Source organism: Dreissena polymorpha, chromosome 8 (genome assembly GCF_020536995.1).
Source record: "Dreissena polymorpha isolate Duluth1 chromosome 8, UMN_Dpol_1.0, whole genome shotgun sequence".
Lineage (NCBI taxonomy): Eukaryota > Metazoa > Mollusca > Bivalvia > Myida > Dreissenidae > Dreissena > Dreissena polymorpha.
Genome location: NC_068362.1, coordinates 34,956,450 through 34,978,785, shown reverse-complemented (window position 1 = coordinate 34,978,785; position 22,336 = coordinate 34,956,450). Strand labels below are relative to the sequence as shown.

Genomic DNA, 22,336 nt, shown 5'->3' with positions numbered 1-22,336 from the left:
CTTGTGCTCTTTGTTTTAGAGATGACATGAATAAGTCTTCGTTTTCAACACCCTGATTTAGCCATACATGAAAAAAGCCTAATTGTTCTAGACATTCTTTTAGTGATTTCACCCAAGATGGTTTGTTTGGGTTAGCTTCTAGTTCTATCAACATCATTTTATATGTGATTTTGATTAGTTTGGTCTCTGGGCATTTTAAGATTTTGAACCAGTATCGAATAATATTAGCTACAATGCTGCATTTTAGAGGAAATCGCCCAAGTTCGCTGTATATAAAGTTATTTTGTGTTTGTAACTTAACTCCTAAAAGCTGTTTGCAAAATTTTAAGTGTATCGTCTCTAATCTTTTACTGTTATTGAAACCCCAAACCTCACTTGCATAATTCAGAATTGGTGTTATTAGTTTATTGAATAGCGATAACGAGTGTTCAATTGAGATATCAGTGAATTTATATAAATATGATCTTAGTTTAAATATTGCTTTTAGGCCCTGTCCTGCAAGTTTATCGAATGTTAGGTTGAAGGATCCTTTTGAGGAAAATGTTATTCCCAAATATTGAAAATTTGTGACAATTTCAAGTTCTTGGTTGCCGTATAGAAAATGTTGTCCCCTTGGGTTTCTTCCTCCTTTCTTGAATATTAAAACTTTTGTTTTCTGAACATTCAGCGTCAATTTCCATTGATTACAATATTGATATAAAATGTCTAATCCATGCTGAAGGTCTTGTTCATTTTCTGACATTATTGTTATATCATCAGCATATAAGAGTAAGAATAGTTTGAGCATGTGGACATATGGACGGGTGTAGAGCTTCAAACATTTCGTTTCTTATAATTTAGTTAAAAGCTTTTTATTATGTTCATACATTAACGTGTAGGGGGAAAAACTTTGCTAAAAAGCCGGTCATGTCACTAAAAATACAAACCGAATCTTTGTCAAATCAAAAATATACGTATACATATATAGCTGCGATGATTCAGCTGCGCTCGTTTCGATTTTAGACACCATTCAGATGTTTTGATTCTATTGTATTTGCTCTTTACATTAGAACGTTCTAATAAAACTGGACTTAATGCATGTGCGTAAAGTGTCGTCTCAGATTAGCCTATGCAGTCCGCAGGCTAATCAGGGACGATACTTTCCGCTTTTATGGAAAAAAAAAAATTCTAGGAAGTCACTCCTTACCGAAAATCAAGTTTAGGCGGAAAGTGTCGTCCCTGATTAGCCTGTGCGGACTGCAGAGGCTAATCTGGGACGACACTTTACGAACATGCAGTAAGCCCAGTTTTCTCAGAACAAGGCTCATTTGTTTGTCTTTACGAACCGTGAATCGCGATCTGCAGTGTCGACAATGTTTATATGAGCCTCGATTTGGGTAAACGGGGCTGGGTGCATGTGCGAGAAGTTTCGTTCAGGTCTGGTATATTGCGAAATTCCAAAAAAAATGTGTACCTCTTGAAGTCCCTAAATGAAACGCTCATTTCACAAAAATTCTTAATCGTTTAGGAATTTCGCGAAGTTCATAGTTTAACAGATTTACTGAAACATATATAGTTTGGTATATATTTGACCGCCAGAATGCAGTTCTTAAAAAAATCAAAAATTAGGCAATATGTCAGCTAAAACAAATAAAATGGTGCAACAATGTTTTAATAGAAAAAAACACATAATCAAAGACAGAATCTATATTAGACTTATGTAATGATCTTGTTTCTATAAACATATTGAAAGTTGATAATTGTTATTGAATCCATGGACTTAATGGAAATAACCAATTTTCATTACAGTCAGCAAAACACAGACATTTATAAATTTATAACACTTATAGTATTTAAAAATTGTCACCCTGTAGCAAGCATCCAAATGCCATAAATATTGACAGTAGGCATTTTATTTCAATCAAAGTCACGTCATTTAACCACAACAAGTTGGTTGCCAGGCGCCATGCTTAGCTTTGCTTATGTTGGCTTAACGGACCCTGTTCCGATGGATCCCTTTGTGGTTCGGTTTGGAGCAATGCCCTTCTTTTCCTGAACCATTTTTGTCACAGGTGAAACCACAGGGGCCACTGGAGCCTGATTGCGTCTTTCAAACGCTCTCGTTACTTGGCCTTTCTTCAAAGGTAAGGCTGGCGCTTGTCCGGTGCCTGCGTTGGGAGCAAGGGAGGCGTCCGGTTGATCAATCACCTCCTGTAAAATGCAAAACATACCGTGTATATGATCTCCATAAACACGTTTTAAAGTTGACTCATAATTGTGTGAGGATATATGAGCGTCTATATGTTATTTGAATGATTAGATAAATAATTTTATGTTTATATAGCAACGACTTGATTTGTGTATCATGAAATCTAGCTGAAGACAATGGGCGTAATTCCTTCCTTTAAAAGTATACATTTTTATAAATTTTACGGTATGAACTCGGTCACGTAAGGGGGGGGGAGTTGCGGCCCGGTAATCTCAGTCGGGAGAGCACTCACCCTGATAGCTAGGTGTCTGGGAATCATGTATCGAACTGGTCGCACAAATTATCCATTGGACCTAAATGTTACCTGGGTATAATCTAAGAGGACCATATATAGTAATATAACACTCCGCATCCCTGTATTCGAGGACGGATACATATTCAAGTGGAATTATGCCAAGGTATTAACTTTTTCACGTGAGGGAGGAGGTTGTGTGGCGGCCCGATAAGCTCACTAGAGAGACCACTCGCCTGTATACTGAGTAGCTAGCTATCCGTTCGAGTCCCCGAAAGGTAGCATAATATAATCGCTATTATGTAAATAACACAAATACAATAACCGCAACAATGCAATTGCCATGACGCCATTTGCGGTGCCCAAATTCCAACCTGTTCCCTTTCTTCCATCTCATTTCTCATTTCCGGTAGGCGTCGCAGAATATAGATCGACAGCACCAGAGACGTCGACGATATGATCATCGCCACGCATGCGACAGCCAGAACCACGAAGGCCAGGAGCGACGGGCACGCAGTTCCTGCCGACATCCAACATTATACATTTTCGATAGAGCCATGCCATGCCTAACCGACTTTTTTGTCAAAAATCATTGATTCGAATGGTTGGTTGACATACGTTTACTTATGTATTGTTCCGTATTAAATATCGTATATTGAAATGGTGTATTTAATTGTTTTTAAGTCGAAAGTAGACCTCACCACTAATGTTACTAGTGCCGTTTTTATCGTGGAGCAGGTAGTTGATAGATGGAGCATCGTTTTGGGTAAAACGGGCTTAATGAGTACGTTAAGTATCGTCCCAGATCAGCCGCTGCAGTCCGCACATGCTAATCATGGACGAAACGTACCGTCTAATTTGGATTTCAGCTAGGAAGAGACTTCTTTTACTCGAAAATATCTCAAAAGCGGAAATAGTAGTCCCTGAGCAGCCTGTCTGGACTGCAAGATCATATCTGGGACGACACTTTACGCACATACATAAATCCCCATTTTAACAGAGCGAGGTTTGATGTATCTGTTTTATTAAATGAATGGCGCGACGGATAATTTCGGCTCATGTTATTTTTTTTTACCAGAACGCTAACCAGACGACTGACACCTCTAAATTGATGGACCCAACAATTTATATCATACGTCTGAAAATCGATGCATTTCAGCGTACTACTTTTATTTAGACAGATTTATCATACTGCACTATATATTTTTTTAATTTAGCACATCCATTCATCAATGATCAAGGCATTGTCAACTCACCTTCGCACGACTTTGACTGGCATTCTGTATAGTAGTATTTCAACATCGACGTTCCTGAATTGATCAACATAAACATTGTTTTGTTTATTGTAAATATAAATATTACTAGTGTGTATTATAAGAAAATTAACGCGCATGTTTATCCGCATTGCGTACTATCCATCTGCAGGAGCATATATATCTTTTAAAGATGCATGTTTTTCTTTTGTTAGTTAAAATGTGGTTACTGACCAATTATCTGCAACTGATCTTGCTACCAGTTGTTTATAAAAAATATATACTACCGGTATATTCGATATTTAACATGACTGTACAGTCCCCTAAGCCGAGCGGAACTATCTTTTTATAAGGATCGGAGTTAGTGTTCGTGTGTCGTATGAACGAATCTGCACTAAAACACAATTTAGATTCACATCGTACGTCGAATCATTTCTGTCGTCAGTTGTAAAAACGAACGTACGCTTGACATGCATTATTTTTCTCTTTCCGTGATATTGTTGTAGTATGTTGATGCTGCATTAACATAGATACGTGTATAAGAAGTGAAAACACCAAAAATAAACAACGGTTGCGATAGACATAGCATATACTGTTAGATGCGCATACTATCACTTTAAATCGTTTTGGTTTCTGTTTGTATTACATATTTAGAAAGAAATGATAAAACGCGATTTCGCACACAAGAAGATCTGCATAAAAACTGATGTATTATGACCGTTCAGGAAAATTCACTCTATCTGATAGTGATAATTACCCTGTTTATCACTGCACATTAGGCTACCGTGCAGCGTCACGTTGCTATTGATGACGTCATCTAACCACGTGATCTTGTCGCACGTGCAGGTCCACTCTATACCGTGCACAGAAACCTGCAAATTCACTCGATTGTAGTACATTCAATTGCACAGAAACTTGTAATTAATTTAAGCTATAATTATATAATATAAAGTTCATCCATTAAACGAAAGAAATACAATCGAACATAAGCCAAATCTGATTGGTTCGTTGATAGACTTGTTTCAATGTTTCTTGCCAGTGTTCGATATACAATTGACGTCAAGGTTTTCTATGGAAATTATTACATATAAGATCAAGTCTAGTTGGACAAAGGCGGCGAAACAGCATTGCAAAAATAAGATGTTTCATATTTTACAATCTTTCTGGTTATGAATTTATTTTTTAATAAACACTGTTACATCGACTGTGATAGTTACCTCGCTAAGCATTTTCAGACCCTGAAATACGCCTGAGGGTAGTGACGTCACAGGATTGTCGCTGACGTCAATACTGGTCAGTTTTGAATTGTAACGGAAGGTGTCAGAAGCTAGACTTTCTATGTTCGCAGCCTTTAAAATTAAAACAAAATCAACAAACTAAATTGTAAACACTATGCAGGTTACTTTATCATTTGTCACTTTAGGACAGACAGACAGACAGTTTATTCCGACTAATTCCGACTGTCTGTCTGTCTTTAGGAGACTGTGCATGACTTGTAATGTCAATTCCGTTGCAAATTTGTTTTTTAGTATTTTAATAACCTAGTCTTCTTAAAATAGTGATGTCTATTCCATTTCAAACTGGTGTGGTTTTAGTCAGTTGCTATTCAGTTGACCTCATGTTTTCTCAACTGACAGTTGTATAGTTTAATATTCATCGATAGGTTCATGACGCCATTAAATAAAACTTCTTAGCTACGTGAATTGTCTAAAAACAATTACAATTTCTGTAGTCTTAACAGCGTAACCTACCACTAAGGCGATCGAGTTGAGGTTCTTAAGCTGGATAAACAGACCGAAAGGCAGCGAACCACTGATGAAGCGTGCATTTCTGATTACCAGCCGACCTTGGCTTCTCGGAAACTGAAACCAAACGCAGGCTAAAAGGAAACGCCTTCCCCGAGTCAAAGGACAGACGTACAGATACAGTGTACATGTATAGTGTAAATGTGTGGCAGGAGCGGTAGCCATATATATCACAAATAATAGTCGACATGGACAGCGTTCTGAGAAAATTGGGCTTACTGTGTGTGCGCTTAATGTTGTCCGGAGGCTAATCAGGGATTACACTTTCCAATTGTATGGATTTGTTTTCGTTTGAAGAAAGTCTCTTCTTAAAGAAAATCTAGACCAGGCGGATACTGTTTTTCCTGATACGCCCATGTGGACATGCATTAGGCCCAGCTTTCCCACAATGCGGTTTACATAATTAACACAAACGCAAATCGGAAAACATTGAAGTAATTTAAGTTATGTAATTGGAGTAATTAAAATTTATGTTTTTGTTCTATCGAACGAGGACGCATAAGTTGAAAATGTCCAATTACCATACACAAGTGTTTATCACTGAGGCAAATTATGCAAAATAAGTCTGTATGACCGACGATTTCGCACGTCAATTTACATCGGTAAACAAACGGATATGATTATTAACGTACACAATGAAATAGAATTAATATGTAATTGCATCCAATTTAATATGCAATGCTGTTATATTTATATGTGAACAGTACGTGCATCTATAACGTTACCAATCGTAGTATACTTTTTGAAACAATATAAGACATATGAAGGCACATAAGTGTGAAATGATTACAAATAATATAACGATACAACAAATACTGTTAACACACCGACCTTATGAACGGTTTGCCGTTCCAAGCTGAGGTTTTTGAAGGCGTCCATTTCCATCTGGTCGATCTTGCCTCCCTCGATGACCAGCGAGTCCAACGTCTCGAAAGCATTCACCGTGTCGATTCCGATGTAGAATATCTCACAGTTCCGTACCTACAATAGTTGTCATGGAAATGTGAATGTAATACACAAATTACCATGAATTATAACAACAAGCTGCTCTTAATCGGCGCGAATATAACCCACTATACACTGACATTTAAAGCGGGTATATACGATCTTGTCAAATATTTATTAATTAATATTAAATGTATTTAAAATTTATTATACATATATTTCAGTATAAACTAAAATAAAAGTTAAGAAGAACATGTGTCGAAACATGCTAAATAAGCCAGATATTAAATTCTGAAATCGAAAAAGGCTGTACAGTCGAATTCGCCAGCATGTATATCATGCATGTACGATGTGAATCTAAATTTAGTTTAACGGTTCATTTGAAATTCCTGCAGCGATATCGATTCATACAACACACGAACACTTACTAAAAAGACGAATGCATCGGTTATTGTAGGAAAATAATTACGATTATCTTTGTCACAATCGGCTCGGGGCGCTAATTTGTATTTGCTGTATTTTATGAAATTCGTCTTAAATGTATCCTTTTTCTTGCATATTGTGTGTTATTATAACATAGTTGTATCAATATTTTACAATTCAGCACATATAAAAATCGTATATACCCGCTTTAAGTATACATGAACATTCGTTTTGGTACCTGTACAATTTAAGATTTATTTCTGTTCAGTATGCTGGAAATTTCTTTCCATAAATTAAAACACCGTATGTCTTACCGTAAAACTGTCAATGTAAGCCATATATTTAAAGGCTTCACGGTCGATGTATACAGAACCGTACTGGTCACAGTTTAACGTCAACGTCGCCGGAGTGTTTACGTCAAATTGACTGACGTCAATAGTCTCGAAACCAGAGCTAAAGACGCTCGCACTACCTGTGAAATAAAGTTCGCATTGTTAGTGAAGAATATGTTGCAAGAATTTGCTAGGATTGAATGGTTTTCATCTATCCCATAATATAACTCAAAATCGAAGATAATTTGCATATTAAATAAATAAAATTTAAGAACAAAATAATAACAAGTGCCTTTTTATGTTAGATAAGATAAATAAGAATTGACAACATCGACTTGTATGATCTGCGATTCTTAATATCTAGTTTATTTAAGCGTATCGTAAACGTCCAGTGTAACTTACCCGATTGGGGAAGAAATCCGTTCACATTTAGTTTAATCTGCTGCGGCGGTACGGAGAATGAGGCGAAGTCGATCGGTATCTGTGATGGCGTCATCAAGTGGTAGTTACATGTGTACACGTCATCACTGTAAGCGCATTGTGCCGGACCGGTCTGCGCAGTCGCTTTGTGCGCAAATGAAAGAAACAGCAACGCTATAAATTTCATCAGCTTTATTTTGTCCCCGTACCCGTTCTCACTGTCCGTTACGACCTGAAAAATAATTGAAACGAACACGAAAATGTCAGCTCCCCCGTAAAATCTATTTTTCTGATCAGTGAACGTTTCAGGAAATTATAGCACTTTATTTATAAAGATATGAGCGTTAAGATTTTTTGTCCACATGTACCAATCTTACTATCTACGTGTATATTGTTTCTTATAAATTTCAGTGTCCGGTTTCTCAACGATTTAACGACCATTAAGATACTAATTAAGTCTTTTAATTTCAGCCCCGCATACAGTCCATTCTAAAAGCAATAATAATATCAAACATTTGAATATTATTTGAGCATACACATTTTTGTAAATAAACACGTATTTTTAAGGGCTAACAATTTAGTCACATACATAGCTTGCTCTTAGAAAATAATAATTTAGTTTGACAGGCTTGAAGTTTAGAGCAACCAGGCCCGAATGTTTTTTTATGTTACATCGATTCTATGTTATGCCATGGTAATTTGATAATCAAACATGGCTATTTTTGGCTAATCAATTTAGTTTGAAAAGAATTCGATTCCATTCTTATAAGTTGTAAAAATAACATGTGTAAAAAGGAACGGTCAACAATCTCTCACCGCATAAAATGTCCCTAGTCGTTATTCCTTAAACGCTGTATAGTGATTAATTGTTGGGTATGTTTGAAAACGTATGAACAAATGAATAAACCGAGAGATACAGCAAATTTTAATTCACGACGTAATGAATAAGCAGACTGCAAAACAAAAACAATAACACCCAAACAAAATAAAAAATATTTTTCTTTATTATACAATTACATTAATAGTATTCAACGTAATATAATAATGTTATTATTGTACCTGCGAACGGGCTCCGTCATTGCTTAATTAAACGATTCCTGTTCGACGAGTGAACTTCTATAATCCAGATTTTCAAAGGAGGTTAAGCCACTTAATTGAGATTAAATAACAACACGTTCGCCAAATTAGACAATGTATAAAACATACAGCCAGATATCAAGTATAACTATTGTTAACGGATTATGAATAATTTATTATAACATGACCTACGCTCCAGGAAAGAAATAACGTAATGCTCAATTCCATTTATTACACGGGTGTTATTACACTAGTTATATAACTGTGAACTGACCTCATTTTTTGACGAATTTCTTCAGTTAAACTCTTTTACAATGTGAATAAACGGTGAAAAGAGCATAAACTAAAAAAAAAAATTGTTGGTCATGTTATAAATAGAATCTTAGATTCGTGGTCATTTTGTATTGAATTTTTTAAACTCGTTTTTATCTTTATTTATATGACTCGTTTAATAAATTCAATACAAAACGACCACTCATGCAAGATCCTATATATAATGAATACATTACCATATCGTAAGACCTAAGAAAAACTCCCGCAAAAACTTCACCTTTAAAATCATCATAGCGCTTATCAGTATCCTAATAACCACTCTTCTTATCTCCTTCTTATCATCATTATCATCACAATCATCATCATCTTCGCCAATATCATCCTTATCATCTTCATCGCCTTCTTAGCTCACGTCGTCATAATTAACATTGGTGGCTGGGAATGAGACCTATTTAGCGCTGACGTCGTTTCCGAGAAAAACGACTTTAACTTGTGACTACCGTTTCGCGTACTTTGTCAACCCACTTATTGCGATGAAACATCAGTGTGTGTTTTTTAAATAGCCTAAGGGCCCTATTCCACTACGATAACAAGCCCACGATTCGCTACGATTTATCACACTTATTGAATCGGGAAGACTCTTGACAGTCTACGATTCAGTTACGACACTGGTACGATTGAGTTACGACGAATCGTGGGGTTCGGTTAAAGTCTTGCGAATAGGGTCGCGAATTCACTACGATGTGTAAGAATCTACTGCGACTGTACTACGAACGATGCAGATCGGTCACGACTAAGCTAGGACATCACCGAACGCACCCATGGATTGGCGCCAATATCTATTTATATGGATTCTTTACAATGTGACCTACATTTTGCTGTGTACATGTACATGTGTAAGAAGACCTCCGTTTCTGTTTTGGCGCCAAATCAAAAATGGAAGTTCGATTGTATTCTAAATTATCTTCCACACTGCCCTTGCCTTTTCTTGCCATTTTTGATTATAAACAAATTACCTGTTATTCATACAAAGCCCTAACACTGAATGACTGAAAAAAGCGAGACGCTCTGTTTATATACCACACCCATTCTCCGAAAATCGTGACTATTTCGTAACTAAATCGCGAGAATCTTAGCGGGCTTGTAACTCACTCGGGGTGAACTCGTGAGAGTCTTGACAAAGTCGTAGCTGATTCGTAGACAGATCACGTGATCACCGATTTCCCGATTGAGTCACGAATTGACCAGTCGCCAACTTTTTTTCATTTTATTCTTGATTTTTTAATGGAAATTTTTAGATCCAAATGTTTAATTTATCAATTTAAAGCATTTAATGACGGTATTTTGTAACTTTTCTTTTTTCGTCAATTTGGTTGACCGCCCCTTTAAACACATGCATTTACTAAACTATATCTTTGAAAAAAGGTACTCCGCTAACCTTCTTTATAATTGTTTTAGACACATACATATGCGTGTTATATGGTTCCAAATATTGTAGATAAGTATCATATAAAAGATCATCATCATACTTTCCAGAATCGCCCAAGTCCATTATCAACACACTCTGGTTGAACAACACACTGTACTTTGGCCTCAGAGGCAGACAAGAGCATATGAACATGCTTTGGGGGGGGGGGACCTGGAAATAAAGCAAGCCACAGATGGAACCAGGTATATAGAGAACACGGAAAGAGCCACCAAGACCAGGAAGGGAGTGACAGATGATGCAAGGATGTTCAAACCCAAAATATTTGAACAGCCAGGTAGGAAATGAAGTTTATGTTGACATGGAAGTATTGATAGGTTCATAATTCTGTTCTATACATGTCTGTCATATGGCGAAGAAAGTTAAATTTTACCTAAAGTGCAACAATAAATTGATTATTTAATCTGCATGTTTTCATCAAACTGACAATTCCATTGTTAAGTGTAATACATGTTGTTTACAAAATGTATTTAACATTATTCAATAAAATGATTTAAGACTCGGCATGGAACGACAGCTCTGCAGGGGCTTTGCTCAACAATATCTCCATCATAAATGCGTATTGACTACTGTTTCTAGAATCTTTATTATTATCCAGAATGATGGAAACATGGTATTAATGAAATGAAAACAGAATGAGTTTAAAATTAGCAATAAAATATTCATAAAGTCAAATTCCTCTAATTGAAAAAAACCTACATTTTTTTGCAGGAGATGAGAGGTGTCCAGTGAAACTCTATCTAGAATATGAAAGTCGACGCCCACTAACATGTCTGCGTCCTGACAGTAGATTCTACCTCAGGCCCAACTATAAAGCACAATCTGATGGCGGATGCTGGTTCGTAGCTCAGCCCGTCGGAAAGAACACACTTTGCCAGATAGCAAAGACCATGAGTGCAAGTGCTGGGTTTACAGGGAGACATGTGAACCACTCAGGTAGAAAAACATTGGTGACCTCCCTTCTTAATGCTGGATGTGCACCCACAGAAGTGGTTCAGGTAACAGGCCATAAAAATATAATGACACTGAACAGCTATCACAGCTTAAGCATTGACCGGCAACACCAAATGGCCAACATGATTCACAAGAATTGTTCAAATTCAGCAAACAAAGCTTCATCTTTTAAAGAACCAGGACCTTCTGGAGATCATGATGATTACATGACTGATGAAGAAATCCTACAACTTTCCCAAGAAATGGACCCCGTTGTTGAGCAAACATTGAATAAAATAAATCAATATGAAAATGTACTTGACTTGCAGGTTGTGCATAGTCCAGGTGGCTCATTATCCATGCATCATCTAAAAAACCCGGGCCAACTGTTTTCAAACTGCACATTCAATGGTGCAGTGAATGTGATTTTTAAGAATTAATATAATCATCTAAGATTTGTGACAGCATGATTCATATTTGTATTTTGATTGCATTTTCATTCTGCATATTGCATCATAAATATTACAAGATGAGAAGTATTTTTGTTAATTGTTGTAATCACATATATATATACTTCACTAAAATGGCCTTTCTCATAATATGTTATATTTTTATATAAGTAATGTCTGATTCTTCAATGAAAAAAACCTTTAAAGCTGTTTAAAGATTTTTTTCACAGAAAAAAATAGTACTGAAATATGATAAATATGTATGCTTCTTTTTGAATAGAATACCTAGGTTACATTATGTCAGAGTCTTATCAAATATATTAAATGAAAAAAAACCATTGAATAAATGTTGTTTAGCACATTAGTGGTTCTATAGTGTTTGTTCCTGCTTATCAATATTTTATGATATGAAATATTAGCATTTATTGTATGTTATGTTATGTACATGGACTAAACTTAATTGCCTTTCTTGTTAAATTTGATGATATTGTTATGCATGTTGACAGTTTGTCACATTTTAATTTAAAAAAATCTAATTGTATGTTTATAAACATGTTTTCCCACATAAAATGCTGAACAGACACAGTTTATAGTGTTGGTTACCTTTAAATTATACTTTATGATATTAAAGGGATCTTTTCACGCTTTGGTAAATTGACAAAATTGAAAAAAGTTGTTTCAGATTCGTAAGTTTTCGTTTTAGTTATGATATTTGTGAGGAAACAGTAATACTGAACATTAACCATGCTCTAATATAGCCATTATATGCATCTTTTGACGATTTTAAAACCTAAAAATTATAAAGCGTTGCAACGCGAAACGATTGAATAATTTGGAGAGTTCTGTTTTTGTCGTTAAATTTTGAGAAACTACGAAGATTGCTTTTATAACGTATAAAATACGTCAAGAATGTGTACTCGGCGGAATAGCTCAGTAGGCAAAAGCGTTTTTACTTCAGGACTCTGGCAGGACTCCAGGGGTCACTGGTTCGAAACCTGCTCCGGGCAATGTTCTTTTCCTTTTTTTATTTTTTTTCTTGATTTTTTACTGGAGCTTTTACGATCCAATGTTTACATTTATCAATATAAAGCATTTAATGAATAAGTTAAAAAAATGCCATAATCTGTGAAAAGGCCCCTTTAAGAATTGCAATATGAGAACTTATTTGAATCATTATTATATGATGTCACGTTTGGTATAAATGTTATTGCCTTTCTTGTTAAATATGATATCTATTTTATGTTATTTTAAAATCTAAAAAACAAAAGAAATTAATAAACAGTTTATTTTTATGTTCAATATTATGTTTGTTATAATGGTATACATACTGTAAAGTGTTTTCATCTGTCAATTAAAATAATAAATAACATTAAAATTTATTGAAAAAGTCAAACATTCAACCCAAGGGGTTAAAAAGGCAATTTAAGTGTTTGCATATTTAATGTTGCACACAATATGAAAAAAATAGAGGGAAAAAAGTTCTGACAAAGTTCAGAAAAAACAACAACAGGGAACTGCACCGAACATGTACAACTTATTAAAAATGCTTCAAAGCATCATGTGATTTGTAACTATGTATTAAACCAACTCCGCAGCATAAATTAATTTAGAGAACATTTGAGGTACTGTTTGTTTAATTATATTTTTACAATCCTCAATCACAAAGAAAAACACACTAAATATGTTAAAAACCTGCAAATTCAATAGGGTTAGGGTTTCAATTTTGGCAGTGGCTAGCAATTTTAGAATGTATGTCAGATTAAGAAAAATACTTCATTCCAATGTTCAAATTCATAAGAAAGATATAAATTAATACATATCCCACATTATCAGAAAATTATTGTTTGTCAAATGAATGCTCATGAAGCATATCATTAGGAAGCATACAAACCTTTGTATCGATACCCAGAAGTCTGTGTACAACTTTATGTAAATACATTGTCATCAATATATGTATCTGATAATAATAAATAAGGCTCATTATGTTTTATAAATTAAGATGATAAAGAACTAAAAAAATAATATCAATATAAGCTGTATCGTATCGAAGGGTATCACCGGTGTAAGGGTAATTCCGATGTATTCCGAAATTCAAATATGTCACACGTGCCATGACGTCACTATCGTGATTTGCATACGCACTGTGTGTATTTCAATTACCGGCATCTGTCAAACCGAAAATTTATAAGAAAATGAGCTTTTTGAGGCTAATTATACGATTTTCATGACACACCAGCTAACATTTTATAGTAAAAACTAACCTTGCATAGAAACTAACTCATTGTATATCATTTTTCTCAAGTTATACATGCTGCTGTCAAGGACGCTGATGTTTACAAATACCAACCGGTGTAATGGTAGATTTCTCCTCTGAAGTGTGTACGATAGTACTCGCCCAAACTTCCAGGTTGTTGTTTAATTAAAAATAACACAATGAGATATATTTGTTTCTTTTTTTTAACAATAACGTGCAGAGATTTACAGGTTTATAGATTATTTATTTTTTTAATACAGCTTCAACTTTCTGGGAGTAAGAGAAAGGGTCAATATGACCCTGGTCTCATTGCTGAGGCATATGGTGCTGTGAAGAACAAAGGCATGTCTGTGTACCGGGCAGCACGTCTTTATGGCATTCCAGAGAGTACTCTTCGTGACCGTACACTTGGACTACAGCCAATCCCCTGCTCATCAGAACCCCTACCAAGACCTGGGCCCCAAACTTTGTTTTCTGTAGCTGAAGAGAAGCAGTTTGTTTGTCATGTCAAGTACATGGCTGAGATAGGTTACGGCTACTCCAGGAGTGAATGTGTGCGTTTAGCCACTGATTTCGCCATCAGCCTTGGAAAGAGGAAACATTCTGAACCATGTCTTTCAGCTGATTGGTTCAGTGGTTTGAAAAGGAGATGGCCAGACATTCATGTTGCAAAGCCGCAAAAGTTGTCTCTTGCCAGGGCTAAGGCCTCTTCTCCTGAGGTACTTGAACACTATTTTTCAGACCTGAAGAATATCATGGAAAATTGTCACCTGACCAATAGGCCCGACTTGATCTGGAACATTGATGAAACCGGATTATTGCTCGAGCACAGTCCAACAAACATTGTTTGCCAAAAAGGATATACTCCTCAGTCTGTCACCTCTCCTCGTGGCAACACTGTCAAGATTCTTGCAGCTGGCAATGCCACTGGGTCTAGGCTCCCCCCATTCTACATCTTCTCTGTCAAAAGGTGGATGGACAGTTTGTTACTGGACACTACTCCTGGCTCAGCTGGCACATTAACTGAATCTGGTTGGTCAAATTCAACTGTCTTCTTGGAATTTCTTGAAACCCATTTTCGAAAGCATGCCCCTGTTGGCAAGGAGACCATGCTTATTCTTTTTGATGGTCACAAGTCCCATGTTAATCTCACCCTCACTAAATGGGGAGACGATAACAAGGTTAAATTCTTTGTTCTTCCACCACATACTTCCCATCTTAAACAGCCTTTGGATGTTGCTTGTTTCGGACCTTTGAAGAAAGCTTATCACTCTGAATGTCAGTCATTTCTTAGACAAAATCCTGGTCTGAACATTACTCGCTACAACATTGGATCACTTTCTTCCAAAGCATACAACAAGGCTATGACTCCAGAAAATCTTATTTCTTCTTCCGTAAAACAGGCATCTACCCATTGAATCCCAGTGTCATTCCAGCTGTCAAAACGGCTCCGTCTAAAATTTACTCTGCTAATGAGTGTCTTCATCCTGTTGCTTCCAGCCCTTCCTGTTCATTTCTTGAAAGCAGAAAAATAAAAACAGCCACAACTTATCCTAGAAAATGAAAAACTCCAGAAACAATTGTTGGTGACCTTTCAAAATACTCAATTAAACCGAGTGAGCTTCCAAATGACTCGGCACAATCCAAACATAATCAGCCTGCACCAGAACCCTCAACTTCAAGTTCAATGATTATTCCAACTGATGAAGACTCAGATGAACATGAAGATAAGGATCTCTGCTGCATATGCAAACAATTCCAACCAGAGTCACTACATTTGGACTATGTGTTAGACATTGTTCAGTGGGCTGAGTGTTCCGAATGCCAACACTGGGTGCATCTTAAATATTGCACCAAAGTCAAATGTGTGAGAAGAGGAGCAGATTTCAAATGCCCACACTGCGACCCTTCAACCTTCATTGTAGAATCATAACTGAAAAAAAAAACATCTTATCAAAATTGTTACAAGTTATTCATGATCAAATTATTTTCATTTAATGTTTAAATCTTTGATATTTCATAAAAATAATGACATACCTCTTATAAGACTTTCAAATTCTGCATCTAAGATGAGCATATCTTATTTTGACAATTTATATCAGGAGTGAAAATGAATGTGTGACATAAAATAATAGAAGTTTTGACCAGTACTTGTTTATGACAATTTTGTGGAGGTGAAATACACAGTGCACCGGTAATACCCACTTCCTGTAAAATCTAGGTCAGCTTATAGTGGCTTGAAAAAACACGACAATTATACTGTATGCTGAGTAAATTCTGTGAAATTTTCACTGAAAAATGTAGAAAAGACATCCACCTACCGGATTGACACGCATATGCAGGTATGTATAAGTTATTTTGAATAATAATACTGTTCTAAATGTTAATACACCGGTAATACCCTTCACCATGATAAACATAATCATTATTAGGATATATTTCATATCAATTCCTTTGGTTAACATTTCTATTATTATTAAGTACTTTAAATTTTCAGCAAATTTCTCAAACCACGGACTCAATATACGCTCCGTGCTCAAACTGACCAAAACAACACTTTAACTTGTCAAACGGTGAACATACCGAATATACTAACTGGAGCAATTTCCTATATGAAGTCCAAACTATAATGACATACTATATTGATGAACGGTATTCCAATCGTGCCTGCTGATCGTTCGAGAGCTTGCTTGTAACCATCCTGTAATTCTACAATGGTTGCAAGCAAACAACTCGCGATGTTTCACAAATTTCAAAGCATCCATCTTGTCCTGTCATACATGCTAAATAGTCGCCCTTTGCTATGTCTAAACAGTCTCGTCAAGACGGCCACAAGTAAAACGGTTATGTTGAAACGGAAGCGATGAAATAAATAATAAGCCAACTTAGATAATATTTTTTGTTGTTTAAGAAAATGTGATATGTGATATAAACGATAACACACGGCAGAGCTGGGCCGGACGTCTTTAATCGGCCCTAGCCGCATAACGGCCCTCGGGCCGTTATGACGGCAGCGGGCTGATTATAGACGTCCGGCCCAGCTCTGCCGTGTGTTATTGTCTAATTATATCATGGTCAACAGGAAGTTCTTATATCAGTCAATGTTTGTAGTTACGTGGGATTTGCAATAAAGTCAACACTTTCTATCAACATGAATTAGGTTCAACAAAACAAACAATTTGATACCAAGAACGTATTTATATTTTATTTTAGTATAAAGTCAAAAATCACAAAAACGTTATTTTTTTTAAATCACCACAGCCCGCAATACAGAAGTTGAATGACGCCATCAATGGGAAATAAATCGTAAATATCGATACAGACATTGCACTCGCAAGTGTTGCACAGAAAGTCAAGACAAATGATAAGTGTATGCTAATCCTCAACTATTTAAACAAACGATTTAACACGCGTATGTCAATATTGGCACCATCATCAAAATGTAAATTTCAATACACATCTCCAAAATGGCGTCTCCAAACTATTTGTTGAAGCGTCTTCTTCGATTAAATTTGTCGCTGCAGTCCATTCCTGATCTTCAATTCAAGACGTTTATAATTATAGCGGGTGTGTCGGACCGTATTTGGTACAAAAACGAATATGTACAAGTTTGTACCATATTCGGCCGAATATGGTACAACTGTCTAATTGTACCATATACGTATCTGCAGTTTTGGGGTAAAATGCCTGACCGAATATGGTACAAACTTGTACCATATTCGGATGAAAAATGTACCACATTCGTTCCGAATATGATACACACTCATCATCGTAATCATCATCATCATCATCATCGTTATCTCATCATCATCATCATCATCATCATCGTTATCTCATCATCATCATCATCATCATCATCACATCAATTATCAACACCCCAATGATCATCATCGTTGTTATCTTTACCAACACCACCATCATCATCACCATCAAAACCAACATCATCATATCCATTATCATGATCGTAATGGTGATCACAAAAGTTTTTTTTTGTAATGATAATGACAGCGATGTTTTCGGTCGATAATGAGGATGTTGTGATGATGATGACGACGATGAGAATATCATCATCATCATCGGCCAATAAACATCGCCATCATCATCATCACAAATATTTTGTTATCATCATCATCATTATCATCATCGTCGGCCGATAAACATCGCCGTCATCATCATCTAAAAACTTATCATCATCATTATAACCATCATCATCGTCCGATAAACATCGCTGTCATCATCATCCCAAAACGTTTGTTATCATCATCATCATCATCATTATCATCATCATCATCATCATCACCACAATCATCAAACCCCAATCATCATAACCACTGTCATCATCATCACCACCACCATCATCATCACAATTTTTTTACCATCACCATCATCATCATCACAAATGTTTTGTCATCATCATCATCACATATTCATTTTACATTTTGTATTTTATAATTTGTTTCATTCAAGAGATTCAACAAACTTGTACTTTTTTCATTTATTGGTATACTGACAGGATTTTTCAAAGTAATATTGAAGAACATAGAACAGCATTTAAATTTTAATCCAACTGTAGCATTTTGACAAGACATAATATACATATATACATTCATTTTAGTAGCAGCCAAAATATCCCAAATGTGCTTCGTAAAAAGTTACCAGTAAATGAGCAAATGACAACAAATTTCCGGTAGAAGAACATAATCATCAATCACAAAAATAACATAACAGGTTTCCAAACACCGATATACATGTATATTGTAATGTCTGTTCATGACATCTATGATATCATACCAACCGATTCCACTAACACGCAAACGCAGCCATGCGTTTGCCCATTTTGGCCCCTTGATGATTTCTTTTATTGCCGAAATAAGACCGCTGTTTCTGCCCGCTCTTGTTAATAGGAAACGAACGCTAACAGGATTTCTGTTACTAGTATCTAGTCCAATATCCGGCCGAATGTAAATTCTAGGTGTTTGCAAACTCATTGACCTTATTAAATCTCTAAAGGGTTTGCCGACCTTCGCCAACACAAACTGGATTGACGGGTTTGATTGTATGCAGAACTTAAAAATTTCAACTTGAATGTGAAGTGGTAACATCAGAAATGGAAAAGTCGTTCGCTTCTGTGCCCTCCTATTGTTTATCATATCTTGAAGCTCTTTCAGGGCTGAACACACAGAGACGTCACCGTTGTCGCCAGAGTCACCGTTGTCGCCGGAGTCACCGTTGTCGCCAGACGCAGCGTTGTCGCCGGAGTCACCGTTGTCGCCGGAGTCACCGTTGTCGCTGGAGTCACCGTTGTCGCCGGAGTCACCGTTGTCGCAAGAGTCACCGTTGTCGCCAGACGCAGCGTTGTCGCCAGATGCAGGGTTGTCGCCAGACGCAGCGGTGTCGCCGGAGTCACCGTTGTCGCCAGAGTCACCGTTGTCGCCAGACGCAGCGTTGTCGCCTGACGCAGCGTTGTCGCCAGACGCAGCGCTGTCGCCAGAGTCACCGTTGTCATACGACTGTTCTAAGCGTGATATTATGTCCTTGTACACGCGTTGATTGATACGGATACTAACGTAATGCATGCCAAATCCTTCTGGGAAATACCCCAATGCAATTGTTCCAACATCACCATCGAACTTTCCATCTGCTGACACAATTGATGAGTGTTCTAGTCCTCGGGTAGAAACTACCAGGCACTGCAAATTATATTCTCTCATAAGTGCAATGAGCGTGAGGTTGTCGCCGTATGTCCCATTCTTAGACATATTCTTAACGTATTCATCAAATGTTTCATCATAGACAAAAGTTTCATAGAAATATCTGTTTTCTACAATGTGATGGACTGCTTCCTTACGTAAAGCATCTACGTCTTTGTATATACCAATTTTACCAAGTTGATGCGATATAGCAGCAAATTGACAATTTCCATCCGGATTTGGGTCCATGGCAATATTCACCCCATCCAACAACTGCAGATTTTCATGGTGTGTTAAAACATGATAGTACTTAGTTCTGTGATTTTGTTTCTCTGAGCGGTTCTGTTTTAATGAATGTTTTTTAATTTTTCGTTGTTTCTCTAACGCAACAGTTAGGCTAGTCATGTTTTCGACCCCAACCGATTTGCTTACGAATCCAAGTTCGGGTTTGTTCGGTACTTGAAATGACACGATATAAACACCATTTCGTTTTACTTTTTCTACCTTGCCTTCGATAACATATCTTTTGGTTGGCACCCTGGATTTTCGAAAGGGATAGCGAATTAATACTGTCTCTCCTACTTTGTACTTGCTTGGGGAAGTTGCGTTTTTCAACAGCGACCTGTAAGCCTTTTTATTTGCTCGCCGTATGGTTTTCTTTATTTCACGAGAACTATGACGTTCTTTGGTAAAAACATGACTTCTTCCGTAGTAGGCTTCAAAGGGCGTGAGACCCCCAAGAACTCGTTTGAAACTTGTGTTTATGGCATAGGCTAAATCTTGAAGCCCTTCGACCCAGTTAAATCCACGTTTACTTTTTGTTGCAAATAGAATCTTGGCCTTTATAACACTGTTTGACCTTTCACACTTGCCCTGTGATTGAGGAAGATACGGCCTACTATTGATCATTTTGATGTTGTACTTGTTCAACAAAAGTTTCATACTAGGGCCTTTAAATTCCAGTCCGTTGTCACATTGGATGATGTCAGGGGCAAGGTTAACCATCAACACGTCCTCTAATGCCTTTGCAACTTCACGCGAACTCTTCGTTTTCAGGGGTTTTGGCATAACGTACCTAGAATAAACGTCCACGACTTGTAGAATATAACTGTATGTGGACCCCTTGTAGCTAACACTTTGATTTTTCATGTTAATTATGTCAATCTGCCATCTTTTGCCTGGTTCCTCTTCTGTAATTGTCTTTGGCTTTGGCTTGTTTGTAAATCTCGGATACTTCTCATGGTAATACTTGCTATTGTACAGTATTTCAAGGATAGCTTGTTCCGAGAACCCCGTGTAATTTACTTTCAGTTTGTTGTAAATAACCCTTGCTCCACATCCTTTGTTTTCCATGAACATCTTCTCAACAAATCTAGGAAGATCTTCTTTCACAAGGACTTGCTTTCCGCCACACAATAAAGAACCCCGGTCACCAAGCTCGAAGTCCTTACGTTTTCTAATCATGGCCAAACAATTATTCTCTTCAGGTGTCCGTTTCTTCACAGGGACATCGAACGATCCGTTTAAACATCTGACAATAATGTCGTACTTCGACCTGGGCAAGCACCCTAATTGCTTCCTTTTTCTCCTAATTGCTTCCTTCATCTGAAATAATATAATAAGTTATTATACATTTATACTTCATTAGTTAATAGAGCTTGTATTGAACACCGCGTGTCGAAAACGAATGTCTCACGACATGAGCTGAGCTAAAATCACTCGTCTGATAGCTCCGCTAAAATTTACAATCCGAACTTCCGGGCAATATGCGCAATGAAAGTAGCAAGTACTTCATGTAAAGTTTCATTGAAATCCAACCGAATTCAAATTCAGGGGAAAAATAGCGGGCAAACTTATGGCGGTCAACGGACAAACGGTCTGTAGAAACCAATGCTACGTGGATGGAAGGGATATAAAGAAGGGGCCCTGGGGGCCTAGGTCGCTCACCAGAAGTCACGACTAGGCAGGGTTCGAAGGTCAAAGACCTATAAACTCCATAAAATTTAAAATGTTCAAATCTACAGATTACAGGAGCTCGATCTGATTTTGGTGGAAAATACACTTTCGAAAAAATGACTGTAGCTTAAATATTTTAGCAGTTTAGGAGTTACGCACCCGGAAGGAATGCCACGGACAATTGGATAGACGGACGGACAACTGCAAATGCACTCTGAGGGGGGGGGGGCATAAAACATAAAAATCAATGCATGTTAAAACATCAATGCATATTAAGACAACTGAAAATTAAAATTATGTACAGTACTTACTGTCAAGAATTCTTTTGAAGTTTGAAGAAAGTTTGGATTTCAATTCTTTCTAGTCGAAAATCACAACTTTTCTTGCCGACCGCCAAGTCAAATATGGTTACTGACTTCTGAGTAAGACTCGTGTGCAAAATTCCCGCCTTTTTAAAGCGGCACGTTATCAAAGAAAAAATCGGAAACTTCAAAGCTTTGTCGGCTTCTCAGCAATATGACGTCGGAACGACAAATCAACTTTACAAAGTAATGTTTAGG

At 36.8% G+C, this 22,336-nt stretch overlaps 2 protein-coding genes across 2 annotated transcripts; one reads left to right on the top strand and one right to left on the bottom strand.

The window, feature by feature from the left end:
- Window positions 1-1,658: 1,658 nt before the first annotated feature.
- LOC127843157 (leucine-rich repeat transmembrane protein FLRT1-like) lies at window positions 1,659-9,395 on the bottom strand. Its single transcript, XM_052373010.1, has 10 exons — window positions 9,286-9,395; window positions 7,641-7,890; window positions 7,221-7,378; window positions 6,370-6,519; window positions 5,485-5,595; window positions 4,951-5,082; window positions 4,491-4,605; window positions 3,737-3,790; window positions 2,855-3,000; window positions 1,659-2,190 (listed from the first exon to the last, which is right to left on the bottom strand). Exons 1-10 carry the CDS (start codon window positions 9,298-9,300, stop codon window positions 1,960-1,962), a joined length of 1,362 nt encoding a protein of 453 aa, XP_052228970.1. The 5' UTR covers window positions 9,301-9,395; the 3' UTR covers window positions 1,659-1,959.
- Window positions 9,396-10,592: 1,197 nt separating this feature from the next.
- LOC127843158 (uncharacterized) lies at window positions 10,593-12,080 on the top strand. Its single transcript, XM_052373012.1, has 2 exons — window positions 10,593-10,771; window positions 11,206-12,080. Exons 1-2 carry the CDS (start codon window positions 10,741-10,743, stop codon window positions 11,865-11,867), a joined length of 693 nt encoding a protein of 230 aa, XP_052228972.1. The 5' UTR covers window positions 10,593-10,740; the 3' UTR covers window positions 11,868-12,080.
- Window positions 12,081-22,336: the final 10,256 nt, after the last annotated feature.